The 21887-nt window shown below is 59.4% G+C and overlaps 1 protein-coding gene across 4 annotated transcripts; it reads left to right on the top strand.

The window, feature by feature from the left end:
- Positions 1–531: 531 nt before the first annotated feature.
- Positions 532–20706, top strand: WSCD2 (WSC domain containing 2). 4 transcript variants are annotated; one of them, XM_068653680.1, is made up of 9 exons: positions 532–1375; positions 8664–9379; positions 12840–12954; positions 13765–13949; positions 14946–15067; positions 15533–15707; positions 16293–16457; positions 16886–17086; positions 18737–20706. In XM_068653680.1, the coding sequence occupies exons 2-9, from the start codon at positions 9013–9015 to the stop codon at positions 19087–19089; spliced, it is 1683 nt and encodes a 560-aa protein (XP_068509781.1). In that variant the 5' UTR covers positions 532–1375; positions 8664–9012; the 3' UTR covers positions 19090–20706. The 4 variants fall into 4 exon arrangements, with proteins under 4 accessions (XP_068509781.1, XP_068509782.1, XP_068509783.1 ...); XM_068653681.1 differs by lacking the exon at positions 532–1375 and adding an exon at positions 1959–2188; XM_068653682.1 differs by lacking the exons at positions 532–1375; positions 8664–9379 and adding an exon at positions 11678–11879.
- The last annotated feature ends 1181 nt before the right edge of the window (positions 20707–21887 follow it).

Raw genomic sequence — 21887 nt, 5'->3', positions numbered from 1 at the left:
CGCAATGGAAGCTGCGGGCTCTGCTCCCCCTGATAAGGCTGTTTGTAGAGACCTCAGCAGTCCTTTTTGGCTGCGAACCCTACGTCAAGGGGTATTTGGTGACCTTGGCATTTGGGGACACTTCAGGGCAAGGTCAGACGTCCCCTGGCAATAGTCTGGGGGTGGGAAATGTCCTTAAACACCTGCGGAATGGGGCCAAACCTCACCAGGAGCAGCTCGGAGACCCAGAGCGTGATCTGGAGTCACTTGGTTTATATCTGGAGTCACTTCATTTATATCCAGAGTCACTTCATTTAAATCTGGAGTCACTTCATCTATATCTGGAGTCACTTCATTTATATCTGGAGTCATTTCGTTTACATCCTCGAGGGAAACGCCGCATTTGAGCCTGGCCTCCCCAGCCCAGCATCCCCAGTGGCTCTCGGTGCAGGCCCAGAAAAAAAAAAAAAAAAAGAAAAAAAAAAAAAAAAGAAGAAAAACGAAAGTCTTTGAGAGCTATTTTTTGTGCGTGCTATTTTAAACCGCTGCCTCTGAGCTCTCCCTCACGCCCACCGCCACGGCTGCGCTCGCCTCGCCTGCCGGCGCTGACCAAATCCTCATTCGGCCGCCCTGCTCATGCTGCAGAACCCCAAAGTTTGCACTTCTCAGCCACTTCCCGCACCGCAGCCCCTCGCCCTGCACCCCCACGGGACCACGTTGGCCCCGGGTTGGAGGCGCAGCGAGGTCTGGGCAGGCAGCAACTTTTTTTGGGGTGATGCCCATGCAGGGCGCATCCCGGCAGGAGACCTGGAATTGAAGACAGGAGCTGTGGGATGGAGCCCTGGGTGCTGGCCCCCCGAAAAATTGGGGACAGCTCCTTGCTGAGCCTCCAGCCTTGGCTGCGGGGAGGGAGGCAGTGCTGGCGGGGTGTTTGCACGAGCAGAGCGCGCAGCCCGGCGCCGGGGAGATAAAAATAGTGCGCGCAGCTCCGCAGCCCGCTGCGTGGAGCCGAGGCAGCAGCTCTCCAGGCTGGTTTCCTATGGAAACGCCGCCGCCGTCCCTGCCTGCGCCTGCCTGGGGCAGCTTCGGATGCTCCCTCGCACATGGATGCTCCCGCAGCCAGCAAGGACGGAGCTGAGGCTGCAGTTTCCCTCTGCGGGGACGTCGCCACGATCCGGCCCTCTCCCCGCTGCCGCTCGCCTGGAGCTCGAGGCCTCCTCACCGCCGGCTCAGAGACCTCGTGGAGTGCCCTGTGCGCCCCAAGCCCCTCGCGTGGGGTCCGCCAGCGGGATAAATCCCCCCCTCGGCCCCCAAATCCCTGCACGAGACAAAGGCACTTGGCAGAAGAAGGGGCCGTGTCGCCAAGGGTCCCTGCCCGAGCGGTGCTGAGGCACAGGTACGTGCTCCGGATCCTTCCTTCCTCGCGTCCTGGCACCAAGGAGGTGGCCAGGGGGGGGTTTGGAGAACCAGGGACTGGGGGCAGCCCCAGGGGTTTCCAGTTCCCTGCACCCCAAAAACTGCCCCGCACCCCAAAAACTCCCCTGCAGCGGCACGGCTGGAAGTTGCCGGGAGAAAGAAGCGGGGGCAAAAATCCCCTCTCCATCCTGATGCCCGGAATTCTTCCAGCTCAAGGGAACTTTCCCATTTTATCCTTTGATTTTTTTTTTTTAATTTTTTAATTTTGTAAATCTTTCCCCCCCCCCCCTCCCCAAGCCGTGGCTGACCCCAGCAGGGGCCAGGAGCGCACCGGGGATGGGGAGGGGGGGACCGGGACCGGGGATGCTCCGCGCTGCACCCGGAGGCGAGGGGGGGGGGCGCACCCGGTCGGGGGCCTCCCTTAGCCACGGGGACCCCCCCTCCACCGCCACCCCCCCAGTTCCTCCGGGAGCCTCAGGGGGGGCCCGGGCTCGGTGGGGAAGGAGTTAAGGGAAGGGAACCGGGCAGCGCCGTTAAATCCCGGCGGCGGGGAGCGGCTGCGGGCAGAGCGCGGCGGCTGCCGCCGGGCCGCATCCTGCATCCCGCATCCCCCCCCGCATCCCCTCCGCATCCCTCCCGCATCCCTCCCGCATCCCTCCCGCATCCTCCATCCCTGCCGCCGGGCATGGTTTGGCCCCTGGGGGGGGTGCCCGGCTCCCCCCCGCCCCCGGCCCCGCTGGAGGAGAGCGCATGGAGCGGGGGCGGCAGCGGGCGGGGAGGCCGCCGCCAGCAGGTAGGGGCAGGCTGAGGTTTTTTTTTGGGGGGGGGTGAAAATCGAGGCTGGGGGGGACGTTTGGGGGGTGCGGGGTTTGGGGTGCGGGGTTTGGGGTCGGGGATTTGGGGTCCAAGATTTCGGGTCCGGGGTTTGGGGACTGGATTTTGCGCTGCGGGGCTGAGAGGAAGGGGTTAACCCCCCCCCCGTTTAAAAAATAATAATTAAAAAAATCGTCAAAAAAGCAGAAAGCGCAACAAATGAGCTCGGGGAAGGGGGGGCGCTGTGCTCGTCCCCCCCTCCCCATTGCTGGTGGGAACCCCCCACCCCCCCGTAGCGACCTCCTGGGGTCCCCGGGGAGATGCGCTCCGCGGGTGCGGGAAGTTGTGGGGGGCTTCGGGGGGGTCCCCGGGGGCTCCAGGGGCTCCGCAGGAGCTGGGGATGGATCTCCCCAGGGCAGGGGGGGTTCGCTCTGTGTCCTGCTCCTGGGGCGAGGGGCTCCTGGCCCCCAGAGGCGCGGGGGGGCAGGCGGGGAGATGCTCTCCCCCTCCCCAGACTTTGTGCAGAAGCGTCCTCGGCAGGGGAAATGGGCAGCTGGTGATCCTTTCCAGCCAGCCTCCCCCGTTCGTTTTCTTCCTCCGGCATCCGCACTGGCAACTTATTGGAATATTTTAATATAAAGTTAGAAAAAAAATTAAATAAATGAGGTGTGTGCATGGAAAAGCAGGAGGCAATCGGGAAGCGCCTGAAGGTTACCTTGAGCGGAGGGTTCCAGGCGCCCCCGTCCCTGCCTCCCCCCCCCCAAAAAAAAAATCAGAATTAAATAAAGTTGCTCAGCAATCTGGAGCTGGGGAAGCACAGCACGCTCTGGTAATGGGGTCTGGCCCTGGGGTGTCCCTCTGGACCCCCCCCCCCTATTTGCACCCTGCCGTGCTGTGACCTCCTGGGGCAGGGTGTGCTGGGTTCCCCCTGCTGCTGGAGAGCTGCTGGGCCCCTTTGTGTCCAGCACCAAAAAGCATTTTTCTTGGCCCAGAGACACAAACCTCATCCTTAGCAGAGCCCCCTGGCCCAGGCAGGATGGGGAGCAGCGGGGGGGGGAGCAGGAGCTGGCCCTCTCCACCATGGTCCTGGGCATTTTGGGGGGGACCTAGGGGCTAGGACCTGAAGCCACGCAGTGACTCGGTGTAGTGGGAGCTGCTGGATTTATGCACAGGAGCAGCAACCGTGGCGTAATTTGGCCAGGTGCAGCCGAACGGAGGCAGCCCCAGATGCAGTGCAACATTTTGGCACGGCACCTTGGCGTTTGCTTGGTTTTTAAAGACGTTTCCCTCCTCCTGCCTTGCTGCTTCGCCGTTCCGGGCTGCGCCGCCGGCGCGTTGCAGAGCAGCAGGAGGGATTTTTCTTCCCGTTTCTGTCCTTGATGTTCTCCTGGGCTGTGGAGATGGTGGCTGTGCCGTGAGGGGGTTCCTAAAATGAGCCGAAATATGTGAGGTCTGCAAGAGTGGGGGGAGCTGGGGGGAGCCAGCAGCCGTGCAACGCCTCCACCCCGTGGGGACAAGTCACCGTCCCCTGACCTGCCACCCGCTCCCAGCCCCATCCCCTCTGCCGGGCTCCTGGAGCCTGCAGCGCTCAGGGAAAATGCAGATTTCTTCCCAAACTGTGCCTCCAGCCCCCGTGCAGCAGGATGCGAGAGCGATGGGTGTGCAGCAAAAGAAATAACTCAGCCCCTCGGGAGAGGAGGCTTTGAAACGAGGGCTGCAGGAGCCGATCTTCCTCGCTGTATTCATTCCAGCAGGCTGCAGAAGGCATCGTCTGCTGCTTGACGAGCTGCTTTTCCTAATTGCCCCGGTGATGGGAATAATCCCAGATTAACGAGGAGCCCCCCACAGCAGAGACCTGGAGGAGCAGAGTGGGGGCTCCGCGGGCAAATTGGGGTTTGTGTCCCCTCCGCAGGGGATGGGATGCTGGTGGGGATTCACCAGGGCACCCACGGGGGGTGTTTTGGGGCTGAGCAACCTCTGGGGGGGACACACACACACCTGGCAGCCCCTCGTGGTGACCCCATGGTGGGATTTAGGCTGATCTATGCCCCACGAGGGGTGGTCCTGGTGGTGCTGCTAGCGGGGGGCACCTGGGTGTGAGGTTTTCCCTGGGGGGGCTGGCTTTGTCACCTGGTGTCATCATCTCAGCATCGCCCCTAAACCTCAGCAGGAAGGTCTGGCTGCAGGATCCCTTCCTGATCATGAAGCACAAGCGAGAAAACCGCCAGCACTGCAGCTCCCTGGGGAGCAATGAGCCTGGGGTCTGCGGGATCTGGCAGCGATGGCTCGGGGCCGCTCTGCTGCTGCAGCACTGCACCGAGGCCAGCCCCTGTACCCCAAATCCTGTCCCCCAGGGCAAGCAGCGTGGATAGGGGTGGAGATGGCCCTGGGGATGCTTCACTGCCCGGTCTCACGAGGGCAGAGGCACCAGCGAAGGCGGCTGCTGCCGAGCGCTCGTCCCCTCCGGTGCGTGTCTTGGCTCACCAAGGCTCGCTGAGAACCGTAACTGGATTTTGCAGACTGGGCATAAAAGACCCAGCACATAATGCGTATTAAAACTCATTAGGTTAAGCCAATTTCCAGATGCAGTGTCATTTGAATGAAGTTAAATCACCTTTTTTTTTTTTCACAGGGCTTAAGTGTCGAAAGGGTGCCAGGGGCGAGGATGGCTTCATTTTTTTTTATTTTTTTTTTTGTGGTTTTGGGGATGAAAGAAGAGGGAGGGAGGGAGATCAGGCTGGGAGCAGCGATTCACGTGGCTGAGATGGAGGAGACCTCTCTGAAACGCTGCTGGGTGCCACGGCCAGCACCAGCCCGGCCCTGTCTGCATCCAGGGAAACTGCAAGAAAAATGTGCAGACCGGCGAGGTGGCTGCAGGAGATCGAGGCGCAGAGCTCCTGTTGTGGCCTTGCGAGGGAAAAACATGGCCATGATGGCAAAACTGAGGTTGGGCAGCTTTGCACGGGGGTGGTGCTCCTTCTCTGAACCCACTCGGGTGCTGTGAAAGGAAACCCAAGTGCTCATTTGGGGCATCCCATCCCTTCCCATCCCACCCGATCCCCGCATCCTCGCCCTGCCCGGAGCTCTGGCACACACGGCTCTTCTCCCACTCTGCCTTCAGCATCGTGGCGTGTGCTTTTTAAATGATTCACAGCTTAAAACATTTGTCTTTACCAGGCGCTTTCCCACTCGCAAGGGGAATGCATCACGCAGGAGGATGCAACGGGCTCCGATGTCATTGCGTGCCAGGAGCCAGGCAAAACCCAACCTTGGCTGCTCCGCTCGGGCCACGGCAAAGCAAACGAGCAGGGAAGCAGAGGATCCTCTGAGCAGCTCGGTGTGGGGCTGTTCTGAGTCCCTGCCCCACAGAAAACCCCGCTAGCCCCTGGGGACTGGCATCCCCTGCACGGGGCTCGGGGCGTTCGGGGGAATTTGCAGCCCCAGCTGGAAACGAGGCGGGCGCACGGCTGGGTGTCAGCGCAGGGAGCCGGTAGGAGGCTGTGCAATTAGCACGGCGCTGTTTCGGGGATCTCGAGGCCTTTTGCAAATGTTAATCAAGCCGTTCCGAGCACCGCGTCCCTGCGGAGGAGAGGAGCTGCAGTGTGGGTTGCCTCCCAAGCTCGGAGCTCCGTGCGCAGCCGGGCTCGTGGCACAATTTTCCCCCTCGCCACGGTCAAGTGCTGAGCACCCAGTCAGTAAATCCTCCGGAGAAGTTAAAAATCAGTTCCTGCCCACGAGCGAGACAGTCAGCTGCCCAATTTCAGCTCTAACCCTCCATCGATTCCCAGCCAGGAGGAAGATTTGCAAACCTTCAGACGTGTTTGGAAATCTTGAAAAAAAAATAAAAAAAAATCTATCAGCAGACGGCCAGATCCTGCTCTGGATTTACAAATCAGGCCGATACACCCCGGATTGTTTTCCCTTTGCACATCTCAGGGTCTCAGCCCGCAGAAGGGGCTGCGGAGCCCGCTGGGGCTGACCCCAAACTCTGCATCGTGCTCATGGGGCAGAGCCACCCGGCACGGCAGCGCACACGGAAACCTTCCCTGCGCCCCCCTCCCGGCGGGGGCATGCGCAGGCACATTTCTCAGCAGGATTAAGGCAGGGAGCAGCTGAATTCATCAAGTTTCCTTCGGTTTGAAGGCAGCTGCCTGCTCAGTGAGCCCAGCTCCCCCCGGCAGAGGCAGTTTTGGGAGCTGGGTGCCACAGCAAGGAGCACCCACGGGTGCTGTGACCCATCGGCGTGGCCGCAGCAGGGCTGCAGGGACCCCGGCTGCTAATTACCCGTTCCGCTCAGCTTCCTTCCCAGCAGCATTATTTAAATTCAGCCAAACGCAGCTCATTTTCTGCTCCTGCTTTGCAGCATGGGATGAGCTTACACCGCGCGGGGAGCGCGGGTGGAGGCAGATCCCCAGGGAGCTCGCGTTGCCCCGCTCCTGCCGGGGCACCGAGGGGCACGATGTCCCCGTGCTGAGAAGCCACCAGGTCCCCAAAACCTGGCTGGGGACTTCTGGGGGACACCAGCTCCAGGGACCTGTGCCCTGGGTCCTGCTCCCCGTGTGGGACCGTGCCGGGTGGGTGCGTTGGTGCCCGCGCCACCGGGCACGTCGCCCGGCCCTGCCTGCCAGCCTCATCCCTCGCTATTTTAAAGCCCTATTCTTCCCCTGTCCCACTGATAAGAAATGCTAATGACGTGATGAAATTGGATAGTTCAATCGCCTGCTCCTCCTAATGGAACTCTTGTGTTCGTTAATTTGCTGTTTTTAATGGGCTGATTGTTCTCCGCGGCTGGGGGAGCCACGTGAGCACTCGAGCGCGTTTGGCAGTGGTCAGATGTGAGGTGGTGCTTGAAGGCAACTGAACCTTGGTGCTCAATAATTGCAGAGCAATTTGGAGATAAGGCCCAAATGTATAATTTAGCGGCGCTCCGGCCACCCCGGTCACGAGCAGCCGCAGAGAACGTCAGGGCCCCGTGCCTCCCCCCCCGGGCACCGGCTGCGCGTGGGGAAGGAGCTTTGGGATCCCCCCAGATCCCTTCAGCGGGACAGGAGCAGGGCACGGGGTGCTGCCAAACCAGGATCCACGTTCCCAAGACTTCCCGAAGGTTTCAGCTCTGGCAGGAGCACGAGGGTGGAGGTAGGTGAGGATCCAGCCCCCCCTTTGCTGCTGCTCCCCAGGCTGGATCCGTCCCCTGGCACCCAGAGCAGCAGGAAAATAAATTGGTGAGGGTTGGGGGATAAATAAACCCCGGTGGTGCTGCTGCCTGTCCCCAGCCCGGGCTGGGTTTAAGGATGGGCTTTTTAGGGGCTGCTGGCCCCCAGCCATGTCCCAAGCCCCCGCTGAGTTTGGATGTGGCCCCGTTGCTGGCTCCGTCGGCCGCGCTCGCTGTTGGTAAAGCCCGGCCAGCCAGGGAGCAGTGAGGGGAGCGCATTATCTCCTCCAGACAATTAGCGGAGGCGTTAATGGAATATATGCAAATGTGCGGTAATTGACCTGCGACTCCGCAGTTCATGATGGAGAAGGATGAGCTCCAGATGGCTTCAGGAGAGCGGCTGAAGCCGCTTCTCTCTGGGGCTGGGGGGACGGGGCTGGGGGACGCGACTGGCAGCGGGGACAGGGATGGGGACACGGGGCCAGGACAGGGACAGCAGAGCATGAGGTGCCTGCTGATGCAGAAGCCTGATACCAAATAATCTCCTTGCTCAGCTGCTACTCTGAGTTTACTCAGCCTTTACTTACTGGGGCTGGGGAGGGCTCGGTCTGTGGGGACCCCCGGAGAACACCCACCAAAGAGTGGGCTGTAGGGGGGGCTGCCCAAAATTCACCCAAGAGGTGATTGAATAACGACTCCGGGAGCCCCAATTAAAATATTTATGTATAATTCCTGCCATATGTTCCGCCAATATTTTTTATTTAATCAACTCAAGACAGATGGCGGGAACATAGAGGCCATTAAACTAATGGCACTTCGTCTTCCCATTTATTTTCGTCTCCTTTCCGAAAAGAAGACGAGCGAGTGACAGGCGGCGAGGCCCGGGTGTGGGATGGTGGCCACGGGTCACGGGAAGGCTGGCGGTGACATTTCCCGTGGTGACATCCCCCACGGTGACACCAGGCTTGGCTCGCCCCTGGCCTCTCCGTGGCACAGGGGCTCGGGGTGGGCGCAGCAGGAGGATGCCGTGGGTGCCCCCCTCCCCGGGGCAGCCCTGGGAAGGGGGCAAAATCACAACCCCACGTGCCCTGAGCCTTCCTGCAGCTCTCCCGTAGCACCCTCTTTGTGAATCCCCCCAGAATTGCTGGTGGCTGTCACCGATGTCACCACGTTGCCAGCTCCCCCGTGCCCCCTTGGCTTCCCTGCAGGTGAGGGCAGCTCCGGTATCAGGATCCATCCCCGGCGACGGGGAGGTGGCTTTCCACAGGGTCCCCTAATAAATGCCTTTCTCTTTTTCTTGCAGGTGGAGCTTTCTTGCCCTGGGGCCGAAATGAAGGGGGCTGTGCTAGGCACAGGGCCCCAGCTGGCGTTGCGGGGCCGGAGACGCGCCCGGGGGCTCCTCACTCCTCGCCCGGAGAGCCGACAGCGCCGCTGCCCCTAGAGATGCTGCCCCCAGCCACCGAGCAGGGCTGCACCCACTGATCGGTCCCAAACCGGCCCCCACACCCCATGATCCCCCCCGCTGCCACGTCCCGGGGGGCTCGGCCAGGAGGGGAATAAAACGGAGCCCCCCATCAGCGCGCCCCTTTGGATACCCCGCGGCGAAGGAGAGCGGCTCCCTGGCTCCCGCCCCGGGGAGGGATGAAGACGCCATGGCCAAATTCCTGGTGAAATTCCAGCGGTATTTTCGGCGGAGACCCGTGCGTTTCTTCACCCTGCTGGCCCTCTACCTGGCGGCCGGCAGCTTGGTTTTCCTGCACGCCGGCTTCACGGGGGAGCCCCGGGTGGCGGGCAGCCCCCGCGGCCCCGCGGCGGGCGAGGGCCAGGAGCTGCCCTACCTGGGGGTGATGCAGCTGAGCCGAGGCTTCCCGGGGGCTACGGGGGGCCGGCGGCGAGGGCCACCCTGGTTCAAAAGCACCGCCAAGGAGCCGGCCGAGAGGAGCAAAGTGGGCGACTACGGAGCGGCACGGAGCCGCCTGCTCAAGGGCAGGAGCGGCCGTGAAAAGGACGAGGACAGAGGTAAGGGCTGGCGGCGGGTGTGGGGCAAGCCTCGAGCTCCAGAGTCTTGGTCCCCGAGGTGTTTTTGGGCGTGCATCCCCTTGGTGAGATGGGGAAGGAAACAAGGAAATGTTTTCTGCCCGTATCCTGGGGTCTTGTGCGCCCCAGGGTGCGCGCGCCCTGCTTTGGAGACCCCTGGTGCAGAGGATGATGCTCCCCCTCCCTCCCCCCTCCCCAAATACCAGCTGTCCACTTCCATTTTCCCATTTTCTCCCTCCTGCTTTGGGCTGTGCCGTGCTGTGACAGTGAGAGGCACTTTCAGGGCTGCCAGCCGGGGAGATGCTGATGGCGAGGACAGCTCTGGCCGCTCAGCCCCCAGCAGCCGGCACCTTTTGGAAGCTCAGCATCAGGAATTCAGGCTCTGGGGCCAGGAGCTCCGTGCCCGCGGTGGGAGTGGGAGCGTTGTTAATGAACACGGGTAAGCGAATGCAGTCGCTCGCATTGATTTTTAAAATGTCATCTATTTATCCCGAAGGCAGCTCTGTGCGGAGCTCACCAAGGAGCCGTCTGCGGGGGCTTTTCCAAGGCAGCCCCGCGCCTGCACCACGCACCCGGTGCTGTCCCAGCCGCTGCCCCAATGCTCCTGCAGCTGGCACCCGTGGGTGGCAGATCCAGCACCCTGCAAACCTCACCAAAACACAGGGAAAACCCTTCACCGTGCCTCTGTGCTGGGGGTTTGGCAGGCAGCAGCCCCCAGTGCGCTCACAGCCCTCGAGCCCTCTCTCCGGCAGCTCCGTGCCCCCGCGGCGAAGCAGTAACTCACCTCCTCAGCTGAGCTTGCGAGCTGCTGCCATGTGCTGGCGGTAATAACGTGGGCTGGGGAGAAGCAGCAACGCAGCCTGCTCCAGCACGCTGCACCCATGACAGCAGCGGAATTAATTGCCTTGGTATTTAGGGTGATTATCCGTGGCGGGGAGCACCGAGCGGTGGCTCCCGGAGAGGTGCCCGCGTGCCACCGGGCTCTCCTCCGCCCTGCTGGTGCTGGCGTCCTGCCCCGAGCCCCACGGAGGTGCTGTGGGTGCTGCAGAGCACGAAATGTGCTGGTGGCTGTGATGCACGTGCCCGGGATGCCCTGGTGCTCCCCGTGTCCCCCGTGTCCCATTTGCTCGAGCGCCTGCAAGTTTCTGGCTGCCCCCATGGAGCCAGGCAAGGCTTCCATGAGTGTTCAGGGCTTGGGGATTTTACCGGGGGGGAATATTCACCTAAAGCATTTTCTGGTGCTAAAATGAGACAAGGAGGGGTTCCTGGGGATGACATTTCCACCCTGGTGCCCCCATCCTGTTGTGCACAGAGGGGCCGTCCCCGTGACACGTGTGGCTGCTCTGCCCCTTTGATGTGAAGTGACACTTGGAGAGCCTTCCCCAGCTGCTCTGCAGGAAGAAACCCTCAGAGACCATAAAAAAAAAAAAAAAAAAAACACAGAGCAGTGCTCCCATCCCTGGCCTTACACACCCTGTCCTTCACCACCAGCCTCTGTCCGAGCAACCCCATCCTGGCCACGGGGGTCGGGGCGGGATGGAGCAGAGGAATTGGGCAGCTCCAGGTGTCCCCAAATCCCCACCCTTTGCCACGCTCACGTCTGCTGGGCTGCAGGACGAGGAGCTTGTCTCGGTGTACCTGGGTGTGTCCTCACCCATCGCCGGAGCCTTCCCGACGGCAGGCACCATCTGCACCGGTGCCGTGCGAGTGGTTTGGGGGAAAACATCTGCAAAAAAGCTTCGTGGGGCTGGGGAACAGCTCAGCGCCGGCTGCGGCAGGTCTTTGATCAGCCAGCTGGAAAATCAAGGGCAGGTATTTGTTTCAAGCATCGCCCTGCAGCACAGCCCCGAGAAAACGCCTCAAAACGCCTGGGTTCTGCCTTTAACGGGGTAAATAGGGAGCTAAATGGGTCGGCCCCACAGCTGGCTCCTCGTCCCCGTAGTGCCCTCGCCTCTCCCTAATTATTCCAGTTGCCTTCCTAATCACGCAGATGTCAAGGGCGATGGGTTGGACGTAATGCGCATCACTCGGCGGCCGGGTGGAAATTGCTGGAGAAATCCTGCTCCGGTTAGGTCTGTCCCGGGTTAAAAAATGAGCTGAGCTGATAAAACCTGCTCAGCGCCGTGGAAATGCCTAATTATGACGAGGGTAATTAGCGGTGAGGGGTGGCTGCCTGGTGGCAGGAGTTATGGGGCACGGTGCTCTCCGTGCTCCTCCACCCGAGCGCCAGGCTGGTGGGGAGCTTCTAGGGGGGATATGGGGCTGGGGGGGTGGTGCAGGGCCCCCCAGAAGGTGCAGGGTGTGAGTAGGAGGTGGGAAGTGTTAAAACACGTGGAGATTTAGCAGGGTGCTAACGAAGGAGGAGGGAGCCTTATGGGGACAGGGACGCGCTGGCGGTGCCTGTCCCTAACACGAGCCCACCAAGGCAAAGAGGAGCAGCACGGGGACGGACTGCAGCGAGGACGTGGCTGTGTGCTCGCAGGTTATTAGAAAAGGGTAAATTTGTCAAATACAGGATTTTCTTGGAACTATTTATTCAACTGTCTACCAACAGCTCCGTTCGCTCCCAGCACCGGCGTCCCTCAGCCTTTGCTTTGCCGAGTGTTGGCACTGGGCAAACACCGCCCGCAGTGGGGTCTGGGGCTGGGAATGAGCTGCTGGCCACAGAAAATTTGGTTTATTTTTCCATCCCAGCTCCCGGTGTGTGCCTGGTGGGGCAGAGTTAAGGGCACGCTTTATTTTACCACTTCTCACCCCAGGAAACTTGTCTTGTTTTGGAGCCGCTTTGCTGAGTGTGAAGCAGGAGGACGGGAGGAGGACCGCAGAGGAGAGGACTGAGGCTGGGGGTGCCAATTTAGGACAAAATTAGGCAGCGGCAGGGTGGAAGGGTGGCCTGTTCCCGGTGCTCGGTGCCTCTCCGGTGTCGCTTTGCCCTATCCCCATCTGCATCCTCCTGGGGACCCCCCTGGGTCCTCCCTGTCCCCCTCCTGCCCCGAGATGTCCTCAGCAGAGGCATGGATGGGAGTAAGAGTAAGGAGTAAGAGTAAGAGTAAGGAGTAAGAGTAAGGAATAAGAGTAAGAATAAGAAAAAGGAGTAGGAGTAAGAGTAAGGAGTAAGAGTAAGAATAAGAATAAGAGTAAGAATAAGAAAACGGAGTAAGGAGTAGGAGTAAGGAGTAGGAGTAAGGAGTAGGAGTAAGGAGTAGGAGTAAGAATAAGAATAAGGAGTAAGAATAAGAATAAGGAGTAAGAATAAGAATAAGGAGTAAGAGTAAGCATAAGCATAAGAGTAAGAGTAAAAATAAGAGTAAGAGTAAGAATAAGAATACTGGTGATGACGATGATGATGATGATGATGATGATGATGATGAAGAAATAACCAGCCACAGGCTCTGGGCTCGTCCCCAGCAGGCTCTGACCCCCGTTTCTCTCCCCCCCCCAGCCAAATACATCGGCTGCTACGTGGACAGCACGCGGCGGCGGACGCTCCGTGGCGTGTCCTTCCTGGACTACAAGAAGATGACCGTGTTCCGCTGCCAGGACAACTGCGCCGAGCGGTAGGGAGTTGGGCGAGCCCCGCGCCCCCTCCCCAGCCCCACGCAGCGGGGCTGCCCTGATCCCACAGCCCCCCGCCCCTCTCCCCTTCCTCCCTCCTCTGTTTTCTATTGATGGGTGTGATTTTTGCTTTATTTTATTTTATTTTATTTTATTTTATTTTATTTTATTTTATTTTATTTTATTTTATTTTATTTTATTTTATTTTATTTTATTTTATTTTATTTTATTTTATTTTATTATTCTACTCTACTCTACTCTATTTTGATTTAATTCAATTCTGTTCTGTTCTGCTCATTTCCATTCTTCTTTCTTTTCCTTTTCCTTTTCCTTTTCCTTTTCCTTTTCCTTTTCCTTTTCCTTTTCCTTTTCCTTTTCCTTTTCCTTTTCCTTTTCCTTTTCCTATTCGAGAAACCCCACTTTCCTCCCCAGGAAAAAGGAGCTGGGGGACTCCCCTCCGTGCCATTCCCCCATGGGGCAGTGGGTGCAGGGCTCAGATTTGACCCCTCTAGCCGTGTAGGACCCCCCCTCTCCAACCCCCATCCTCCCCAAACACCATCCCCGCAGCTCTCCAAGCACACCCGTGAACATCAAACCCACAATGATCCCCCCCAGGGAACCTCCCGCACCTCCCCATATCCCCCAAAATCACACAATGGATATCCTGGGGGGGGGCTCTACCTCATGTGAAGACCCCCCCATGCTACCAAGAACACTTGTGGCCGTGTCCCCATCCCAGGGCTCACCCCCCGGTGCCATCTCCTTCCCCGTGTCCCCGACATGGTGCCGAACCCCCTTTTTCCCCCCCCTAGGGGCTACCTCTACGCGGGGCTGGAGTTCGGCGCCGAGTGCTACTGCGGCCACAAGGTGCAGGCGCCCAACGCCAGCGAGCCCGAGTGCAACATGCCCTGCAAGGGCGAGCGCGCCAGCACCTGCGGGGGGGCCAACCGCCTCTCCATCTACCGCCTGGAGCTGGCCCAGGAGTCCGCCCGCCGCCGTGAGTCCGCGGGACCCCAAAACGGGGATGCTCCCCCCCTGGGGACATCGCCGACCTCGCCGGCAGGGTCGTGGCACCGCGGGAGAGGGGGTGGTGGTGGGGGTTTGGAAGGGGTTGGGGGCACGGTTAGGGGAGTTGGAAGGGTTTGGGAGATGAATTTGGGGGTTGGAAGGGTTTGGGAGCAAATTAGGGGGTTAGAAGGATTTGGGAGCCAAATTTTGGGGTTGGAAGGATTTGGGAGCCAAATTTGGGGTTGGAAGGATTTGGGAGCCAAATTCTGGGGTTGGAAGGGTTTGGGAGCGAATTAGGGGACTGGAAGGATTTGGGAGCACAGTTAGGGGGCTGGAAGGATTTGGGAGCCAGATTTGGGGGTTGGAAGGATTTGGGAGCCAAATTTGGGGTTGGAAGGATTTGGGAGCCAAATTCTGGGGTTAGAAGGGTTTGGGAGCAAATTAGGGGGTTGGAAGGATTTGGGAGCACAGTTAGAGGGTTGGAATGATTTGGGAGCCAAATTTTGGGGTTAGAAAGATTTGGGAGCAACTTAGGGGGTTGGAAGGATTTGGGAGCCAGATTTGGGGGTTGGAAGAATTTGGGAGCACAGTTAAGGGGTTGGAAGGATTTGGGAGCCAAATGAGGGGGTTGGAAGGATTTGGGAGCACATTTAGGGGGTTAGAAGGATTTGGGAGTCCTGTTAGATATTAAAATATGAGGATTTGATCTCTGGTGTTTGTGAATCTCTCCCCAAATCTACATTCCTTCGCCTCTCAGCCCACTGTTGGGTGGATGGGGGGGGCTCATTAGCAGGCGTTTAATTACCAAAGGGCCGCCCACATCGCGACCTCGGAGAGGATCCATTTAGGATCCATTTAGGGCCGGGCATTTCTGGTTCTCTTTCCTCTCCAAACACCTCCCAGAGGCAAGCTATCAAAAAACCCAATTAGAGCAACGCTAACGAGCTGTACCCCAACCATTTCCCCCCCTGTCCCCCCCCCCCAGATGGCAGCGCGGTGTTTCGGGGCTGTTTCCGCCGTCCGGACAACGTCTCCATCGCCCTGCCCGCCAGCCAGCCCATGCCCAACATGTCCGTGGATAAATGCGTGGATTTCTGCACCGAGAAGGTACCGGGGGGGTTACGACCGCGCCCACCACATTTGGGGCTGATTCGGTAAAACTGGGATGCGTACGGGATGCAGCAGGGATGTGGGAGGGGAAGGATGGACTCTATTTTGCACCGAATCTGCCCACAGGGACGGTGCCAGCACAGAGCAGCTCATCCAGCATGGGCACCGCCAGGCCGGGAGCGGGCATTTAATTTATCCGTTTTAATTTATCCATTCAAAATTAGGTGAATTATCCAGCCAGAGGATTAAAAAATAATAATAAAAAATAATAAAAAAAATAAACTGCCCCTGCTTAAATCACCACGAGCAGCACCGCGGAATGGGGACAAATCCAGATACTTTGGGTGCATGCAACAAGCTGTGGGTGCCAACGCCCGGAGGGCACCCAAAGCGCCCCGGTGCTGTGCACAGGGGGAAAGGAAGGCAACAAGGACGGCTCTGCCCCTGTGTCCATCCCCGCAGGAGTACCCGCTGTCGGCGCTGGCCGGCACCGCCTGCCTCTGCGGCTTCCCCACCACGCTCTTCACCCTGCACGAGCGCGAGGACGAGCAGCTCTGCGCCCAGAGGTGCCCTGGCGAGGAGTTCGAGAGCTGTGGCACCCCCGAGTTCCTGCTGGTTTACCAGACCCAGGTGCAAGGTGAGGGTTTGGGGAGTTTTGGGGGGGCTCGGGGCAGCCCCTGCGTCGTGGGCACCTCTCCACGTGCGCACCCGCGGGCAGCCCGCGTAGCTTTTTGCCTTCCATGAAAAATCGCCATTTATTTTGATTTCCCGGGAAATAAATCCTCCCGTGAACAAACAGCTTTAATTACTGCTTAACTCCGGCGCAGGAGAGAGCAGTTTGCCATCTGCCTCCAGCAGGATCCCTCCCCGCTCCTGCGTTTTTCTCCTCGCCACCAGCGGCAGCCGGCGGGTGAAGCCAACGGGGCTCACCAGACACACGGGGTGGGGAAAAAAAAAAAGGGAAAAAAGCCAAAAATAAGCAGAGAAACCCCCGGGAGGGCTCCTGCCCCGTGCATCTCACGGCTGGTGGGGCAAGGGATGGAAATGGAAGCGTGATGTTGGCTGGCACTGGGGGGGGGTTAGATGCTTGGGGAGGGCTCTCGTGGGGTCTCTCTCGAGGGCTCTCCCAAATCCTCAAGCAGCCCGGTGCCTCGACCCGTTAGCCGTGCCAAAAGAGCCCCTGCCCCAAAAAATCCCTTCCCACCCCATTTTCTCCTTGCAGACAACCGCTGCATGGACAGGAGGTTCCTGCCCACCCGCTCCAAGCAGCTCGTGGCCCTGGCCAGCTTCCCCGGGGCCGGCAATACGTGGGCACGGCACCTGATCGAGCTCGCCACCGGCTTCTACACCGGCAGCTACTACTTCGACGGGTCGCTCTACAACAAGGGTGAGCTGGGCGAGGGGCTGGGTACCCCTGGTGCTGCCCCGTGCCCGCCCCGGGGAGCAGTGGTTTGGGCACACGTAGCCTCCTGCGGTGCGTCCCCCATCTCCTGGGGACGTTTTTGCTCCCATGGCTGCACCCACGATGGGACCCAGCCCCGAGGATAAGTTTTAAAGGAAAAAAAAAACCCAAGGTGGGCAAGAAGTTGCCAGCTTCTCCTGATAACCCACATATTGCTGGGGCGAAACACCAGCCCCCTCATTTTATAGCCATAGATTTATCCATATATCTGCCAGCATGAGTGCGCACACGAAGAGCCTCTGCTGCCTTGCGGGGTGGCTTCTTAATCCCCTTAATTCCCTTCTTAATTTATGGGGAGAGCTCAAAGGGATAACACCACGCCGTTCATCCTCGCCTCTGCTCCACCCCGGCAGGGTTCAAGGGCGAGCGGGACCACTGGCGCAGCGGGAGGACCATCTGCATCAAGACCCACGAGAGCGGCCAGAAGGAGATCGAGTCCTTCGACTCGGCCATCCTGCTGATCCGCAACCCCTACAAGGCGCTGATGGCCGAGTTCAACCGCAAGTACGGGGGGCACATCGGCTTCGCCGCGCACGCCCACTGGAAGGGCAAAGGTAGGGGACGAGCACCAGCAGGGACAGAGAGGGGCCCCGGCGTGGAAAACCCGAGCGGTGACACCACCCGGGGTCCAGGTCTGGGCAGCTGCAGGGTGAAATTAAGCCCGGGACTCGTTAAGGCAAAATTAGGGGGGCAGCGGGTGCTGCGCGGCGCTCTCCTGCCACCGTCCTCGGAGGAAGGCACCTTCCCCACGCACAGCCAGCTTGTGGAGGCTTGTTAATTATAGCAATTTACAAATTGCTGTTGTGGAATTGACTTCATTGGAAAGAGTTAAAATATTTAGCTTGATTGAACATCTGCTACCCTTAATTCCGAGTTTATTTAAGGGGATCTTTTTTTTTTTTTTTTTCCGTTGTTGCGGTTATGTGCCTGGATTTCGTTATTGCCATGTGCTCGCTGCTGGCAGAGGCGTTTCGGCTGTGGGCTGAGCCCCCCCAGCAGCTCAGCACCCCAAGACCCCGCACCCATCCCCACGCAGGAGCTGTCCCCCCCTCCTGCCTCCCGCTGTCACCTCTCCATCGGGGCTGGCTTCGCCCCCACTGGGGTGGGGTTCAGGGATTGCTGCTGGCTCTTACCCAAACCAAAGGGGACGCACGTTTTAATGTGTGATTTGCCACCGGGTTAATTGCCAGGTTAATTAACCATTGAAATGATGGAGATTTGCCATCAGTTGGGGTCTTTAATGGGGTCAGGGTTCACTGGGAAACGTGCGTGCCACTAGCGAGGGGCTGGAGACCTCGCTGCCCCCAGCACGGAAGCAAAGCCTGCATGAGGACATTCCATTTGTGCCAGGTTTGCAGTTAGCGCTTGGTTGTTTTGTTAAATAAATCATCTCGAGGCCAAAAGAACAACCAAAAAAAGCCAAGTGATTAAAGGTGGGGTCTCACACCACATGCAGGGTGCCAGCTCCGTGGCCACGACCGCTCCCATCACCGGTCCGTGAGAATAAAGCCCCCGCAGGAGCATCCAGCCCCAGCCCTGCAGGATCCCAGCTCATTTCCCTCTCTAATTTTGGAGCGATTCGGTGATGGAAAATGCTGCTCCTCCCTCCTGCCTCGCAGGTTTCGCCTCCCCCCCCCGGCTGCGGCTGTGCCGCGCGCAGGCGGAGGCTGGAGGCTCGGCGCAACCCCGCGTTTTGTTCCGTGCCATTAATTTTACGGCGTCCCTGGAGCCGTTCCAAAGCAAAGTTTTATGTGATATGATTACACAAGGTGAATTGTCCTGTATCTGTTTAATGAAACAGATACCGTGTTTAATGATTCTCTGGGGAATTAAATGCAGTTAAGCTATTAATCAGGCCTCGGTTTCTTGGGGAGGACAAGACGGAGAGGCAGGTACCCGGCGCTTTTACGCATCGTACGCGCGCTGCCAGGAGATCCACTGCTTGTTGTCCATGTTTCATTACCTTTTTTATCCCCCGATTTTTATGCGAGGATCAATTAGCCAGGAACTTGTGGGTAACGGTGATTTCGCAGCCATCCATACCCACCGCTGTGTCCCCAGCCCTGAGGATGACAACAGCTCGCGCTGCCCCCAAAAAGCTGAGACATCGGAGAGGGGCTCCACAAAGCCCCTCCAGCTGTGAGAGGGGACACTGGTTGGTGGCACAGGGACACCCCCTGACCGTCCCCGTGCTATTTTCGCAGAGTGGCCGGAGTTCGTGGCCAACTACGCGCCGTGGTGGGCCACCCACACCCTGGACTGGCTGCGCTACGGCAGGAAGGTGCTGGTGGTGCACTTCGAGGACCTGAAGCGCGACCTCTTCGCCCAGCTGAAGCGCATGGTGGGGCTGCTGGGCATCGCCGCCTGCGAGGACAGGCTGCTCTGCGTCGAGGGCCAGAAGGACGGCAACTTCAAGCGCTCGGGTTTGAGGAAGCTGGAGTACGACCCCTACACGCCCGAGATGAGGAAGATGATCAGCGGCTACATCAAGACGGTGGACGCGGCTCTGAAGCTCCGGAACCTGTCGGGGGTCCCGGAGGATTACTACCCGAGGTGATGGCACCGACCCCGGGCTGGGGGGATCTGTCCCTGCCTGGAGAGGAAAGTTTCCTTTTCCTCTGCCTGCTTCCACCCAGTGGGTGGCTTTCTTTTAATTCTCCATCTGCTGCTGCTAGCTGTTAATCAACCCCCTGCATGAGAAACGAACGCCCCCCAGCCATCGCTGAGCTTGCTTGGCCGACACCTCCACGGAGCTGGGAACCCAGGGGCTGCACGGCGCCCTCCCCACCACGACTGGTCCCCGTCCCCACCGCGCAGGTGTCCCCTGCCGTGCCAGACATCGGTCAGGACACTGAGGAGCAGGGAAATGTGGGCAGCGTGGGGCCGAGCAGCTCCGTCCTGCCCCCACACCGGCTGCTGCAGCACCTTTAGCAAGGCAACCGGTTCTTTGCGCATGTCCCGGGGTCACTGAGTGGATCCTGCACTGCTTGTGCCGTGCCCAAAGTGTCCCTGCGGTGCCTGCTGGCTCTGGGGGCTGTCCCCACGCTCCCTGGAAACCCCCGGAAGGCTCCTGCTGGTGGGGATGGGGCTGATCCCAAATGAGGAGGAACGTCCCGCTGGCAGGGGACTTGGCACCACGGGACACGGAGGGGTGCAGCGGGGTGAGGTGGCCGTGTCCCCTGCTGGGCACCATCCCTGGGCTCTGCAGGGACCCTCCCTGTGCCCTCCCCAGCCATGGGCACACGTCTGCGGTGCTGGAGATGGGGACGCTGACCCAGGACAGAGGAGCTGCGAGCCCCCACACAAGCACCTTTTCCTCGTTCCAGAAGCTCCCCAAGGCAGAAGAGCCCCCAGGAAGGTGTTTGGGGGACGGGGAGCAGATGGGCACGGGGGGGGACTTGTTGTGCTGGGGGTCTGGGTGCGACCTGGAGCAGGTCCAAGCTGTGACCATGGGCACGACGGAGACTGAGGTGAGCGGGTGGCACGGACCTGGGCACGGGGTGAGCCCTCCTGTCCTTGGGGAGGGAGGAAACCAAAGGAGCTCCGTGCACACCCACAGGATGCCATCTGCAAATCTGGCTCCGTGCAGGGCTGCGTGTGGCCCTGGCCCCTACCCAGGCTTCGCCCCACACAGGCGCCTGCCCTCCTCCCAGCCCCGAGTCCCTGCGGGTGTAGGTGCAAAAGCCATATCTTGTGCGCAGCCTTTTCTACAGTTAGGTCCTTAAGGATTGGCTTGGAACTCTTCATCTTGATCGAAACACGTGCACAGGCCGAAATCTAGAGCCACCTATCGAGCTATATTCCAAGAGAGAGAAGAAAACTCCGCTGGCAAAAGGAGAATTTCGATAAATTATATTTTTCTAACGCGTGTGCGGAGCTGACGCCGCCTAAGGGGGGCAGGACGGGGTGCCGGGGCTGCGGGGACCCCCCCCTTGGCTCCACATTTTCGGGTCTCTGGGCAAAGGGAGCCGCTCGCCCCCGAATGTATTTTTGTAAGGAGCGTGCTGGTTTTACCTCGTCCTTTGCTGGAGGTCTCCAGGAGCCCGGGTGCGCCCGTCCCGGCAGCGGGCACCAACCCGACCTCGCGCTCCTTGGTCCGCGGCGGCCGCGGGGCTGCCTACCTCTGTCCGAACAAATCCTCAGGTCAACCTGGCTATTAAAGGAGTTTTGTTGCTATCCCGCCTCCCCGTGTCTTTGTGGGGTCCCCCCGGGGGGGTGACGCCGGGTCCCAGCCCCGCTCTCGTCGGCGTTAATTGCGTTAATGACGTTCCCCCATCCGAAGGGTGCCCCTTCCTGGCAGTTTTATTGCCCCTACAGCATCCTTAAAGGAAGGTTTATTCCGGAGCGTAGTGAGAGCTGATAGATTTACTGCAAACTTGATTTCCATCGCCTCTTATCATTCCTGGGGCCCTATAAAAAAGAATGGGCTTGGTGGGATTTATTCCTTTGCTCCTGGCCAGCCGCCCTCGTGGCTGGAGTTTCCGAAACGCTTTTAGTTTTAGCGGCAGCACCGAAAGCACGTGTGGGACGTCACTCGCTCTGAGGGGCATCACGTGCAAAGGGGACAACGCTCCCATAACCCCAGGGACATAATTAACACCCCCCAACAATTAATCAGTGAGGCAGACCCATTCAGAGGCTCCGTCTCTTGCAGCAAGCGCTCGCTGCTCCTGCCCTCGGGACCGGCACGAGATGGCGAAGTTTGCACTGCCCCTGGAAAAAGGAGCATCCTAGGAAAAATGGAAACCCCTGGAAGGCTGCTCCTTCCTGCAGCATCCACACAAAGCTCTCGACATTTTCTAACCACCCTGCTCAGCCCCATCTGCCTCCCCAGGATGGTTTTTAAAAGCAGCAAATAAATCGTCCCAGCCTCGGCGAGCATCCCTCTGCGGGACTGGAGGCTGTCGAGGGGTGTCCCCAGCCCCCTGGCATCCCTCCTGCATTAAAATATTAAAATCCCCCTTTTTTTTATTTTTTTTGTGGTATCTTCAGGCTCCATCACCCCCCATGCTCCGCATCCCCTGCGCCGCGCCAGCTGGGCTGGATGGGTTACTCAGCAGTTGCCCCGGCAACGGCGTCTGCACCAAAACCGCCCGCATTTCCCCCAATTCTGCGTGGGTTCGGCGCTCAGCAGGCTGCTTGGGGGCGGTGGGAGGGGATGGGGATGAGATGGGGACGAGACGGGGACGGGGGTGTGATGAGGATGAGGATGGGGACGGGGAGCGGCCCAATTCCCAGCCACACCAGTGACATCTCCTGGTGATGAACTGGGGGCCCCAAGCAGGGCGCCTCTTCCTCCCAGATGAACACGAAGCTGTTTAAATGAGAGGGAAAAAAAAAAAAAAGAAAAGAAAA

The sequence above is a fragment of the Anas acuta genome, chromosome 17, assembly GCF_963932015.1.
Source record: "Anas acuta chromosome 17, bAnaAcu1.1, whole genome shotgun sequence".
Classification (NCBI taxonomy): Eukaryota; Metazoa; Chordata; class Aves; order Anseriformes; family Anatidae; genus Anas; species Anas acuta.
Note: the sequence above shows the minus strand (reverse complement) of the source record. Positions and strands in the feature narration are given on the sequence as shown.

Excerpts from the sequence above, each read along its gene's own strand:
- WSCD2 (XM_068653680.1), top strand. The coding sequence starts at position 9,013 with ATGGCCAAATTCCTGGTGAAATTCCAGCGGTATTTTCGGCGGAGACCC. Across the intron at positions 9,380-12,839 it reads TGAAAAGGACGAGGACAGAG|CCAAATACATCGGCTGCTAC; the intron begins GTAAGGGCTGGC and ends TCCCCCCCCCAG. Across the intron at positions 16,458-16,885 it reads CGGGTCGCTCTACAACAAGG|GGTTCAAGGGCGAGCGGGAC; the intron begins GTGAGCTGGGCG and ends CCACCCCGGCAG.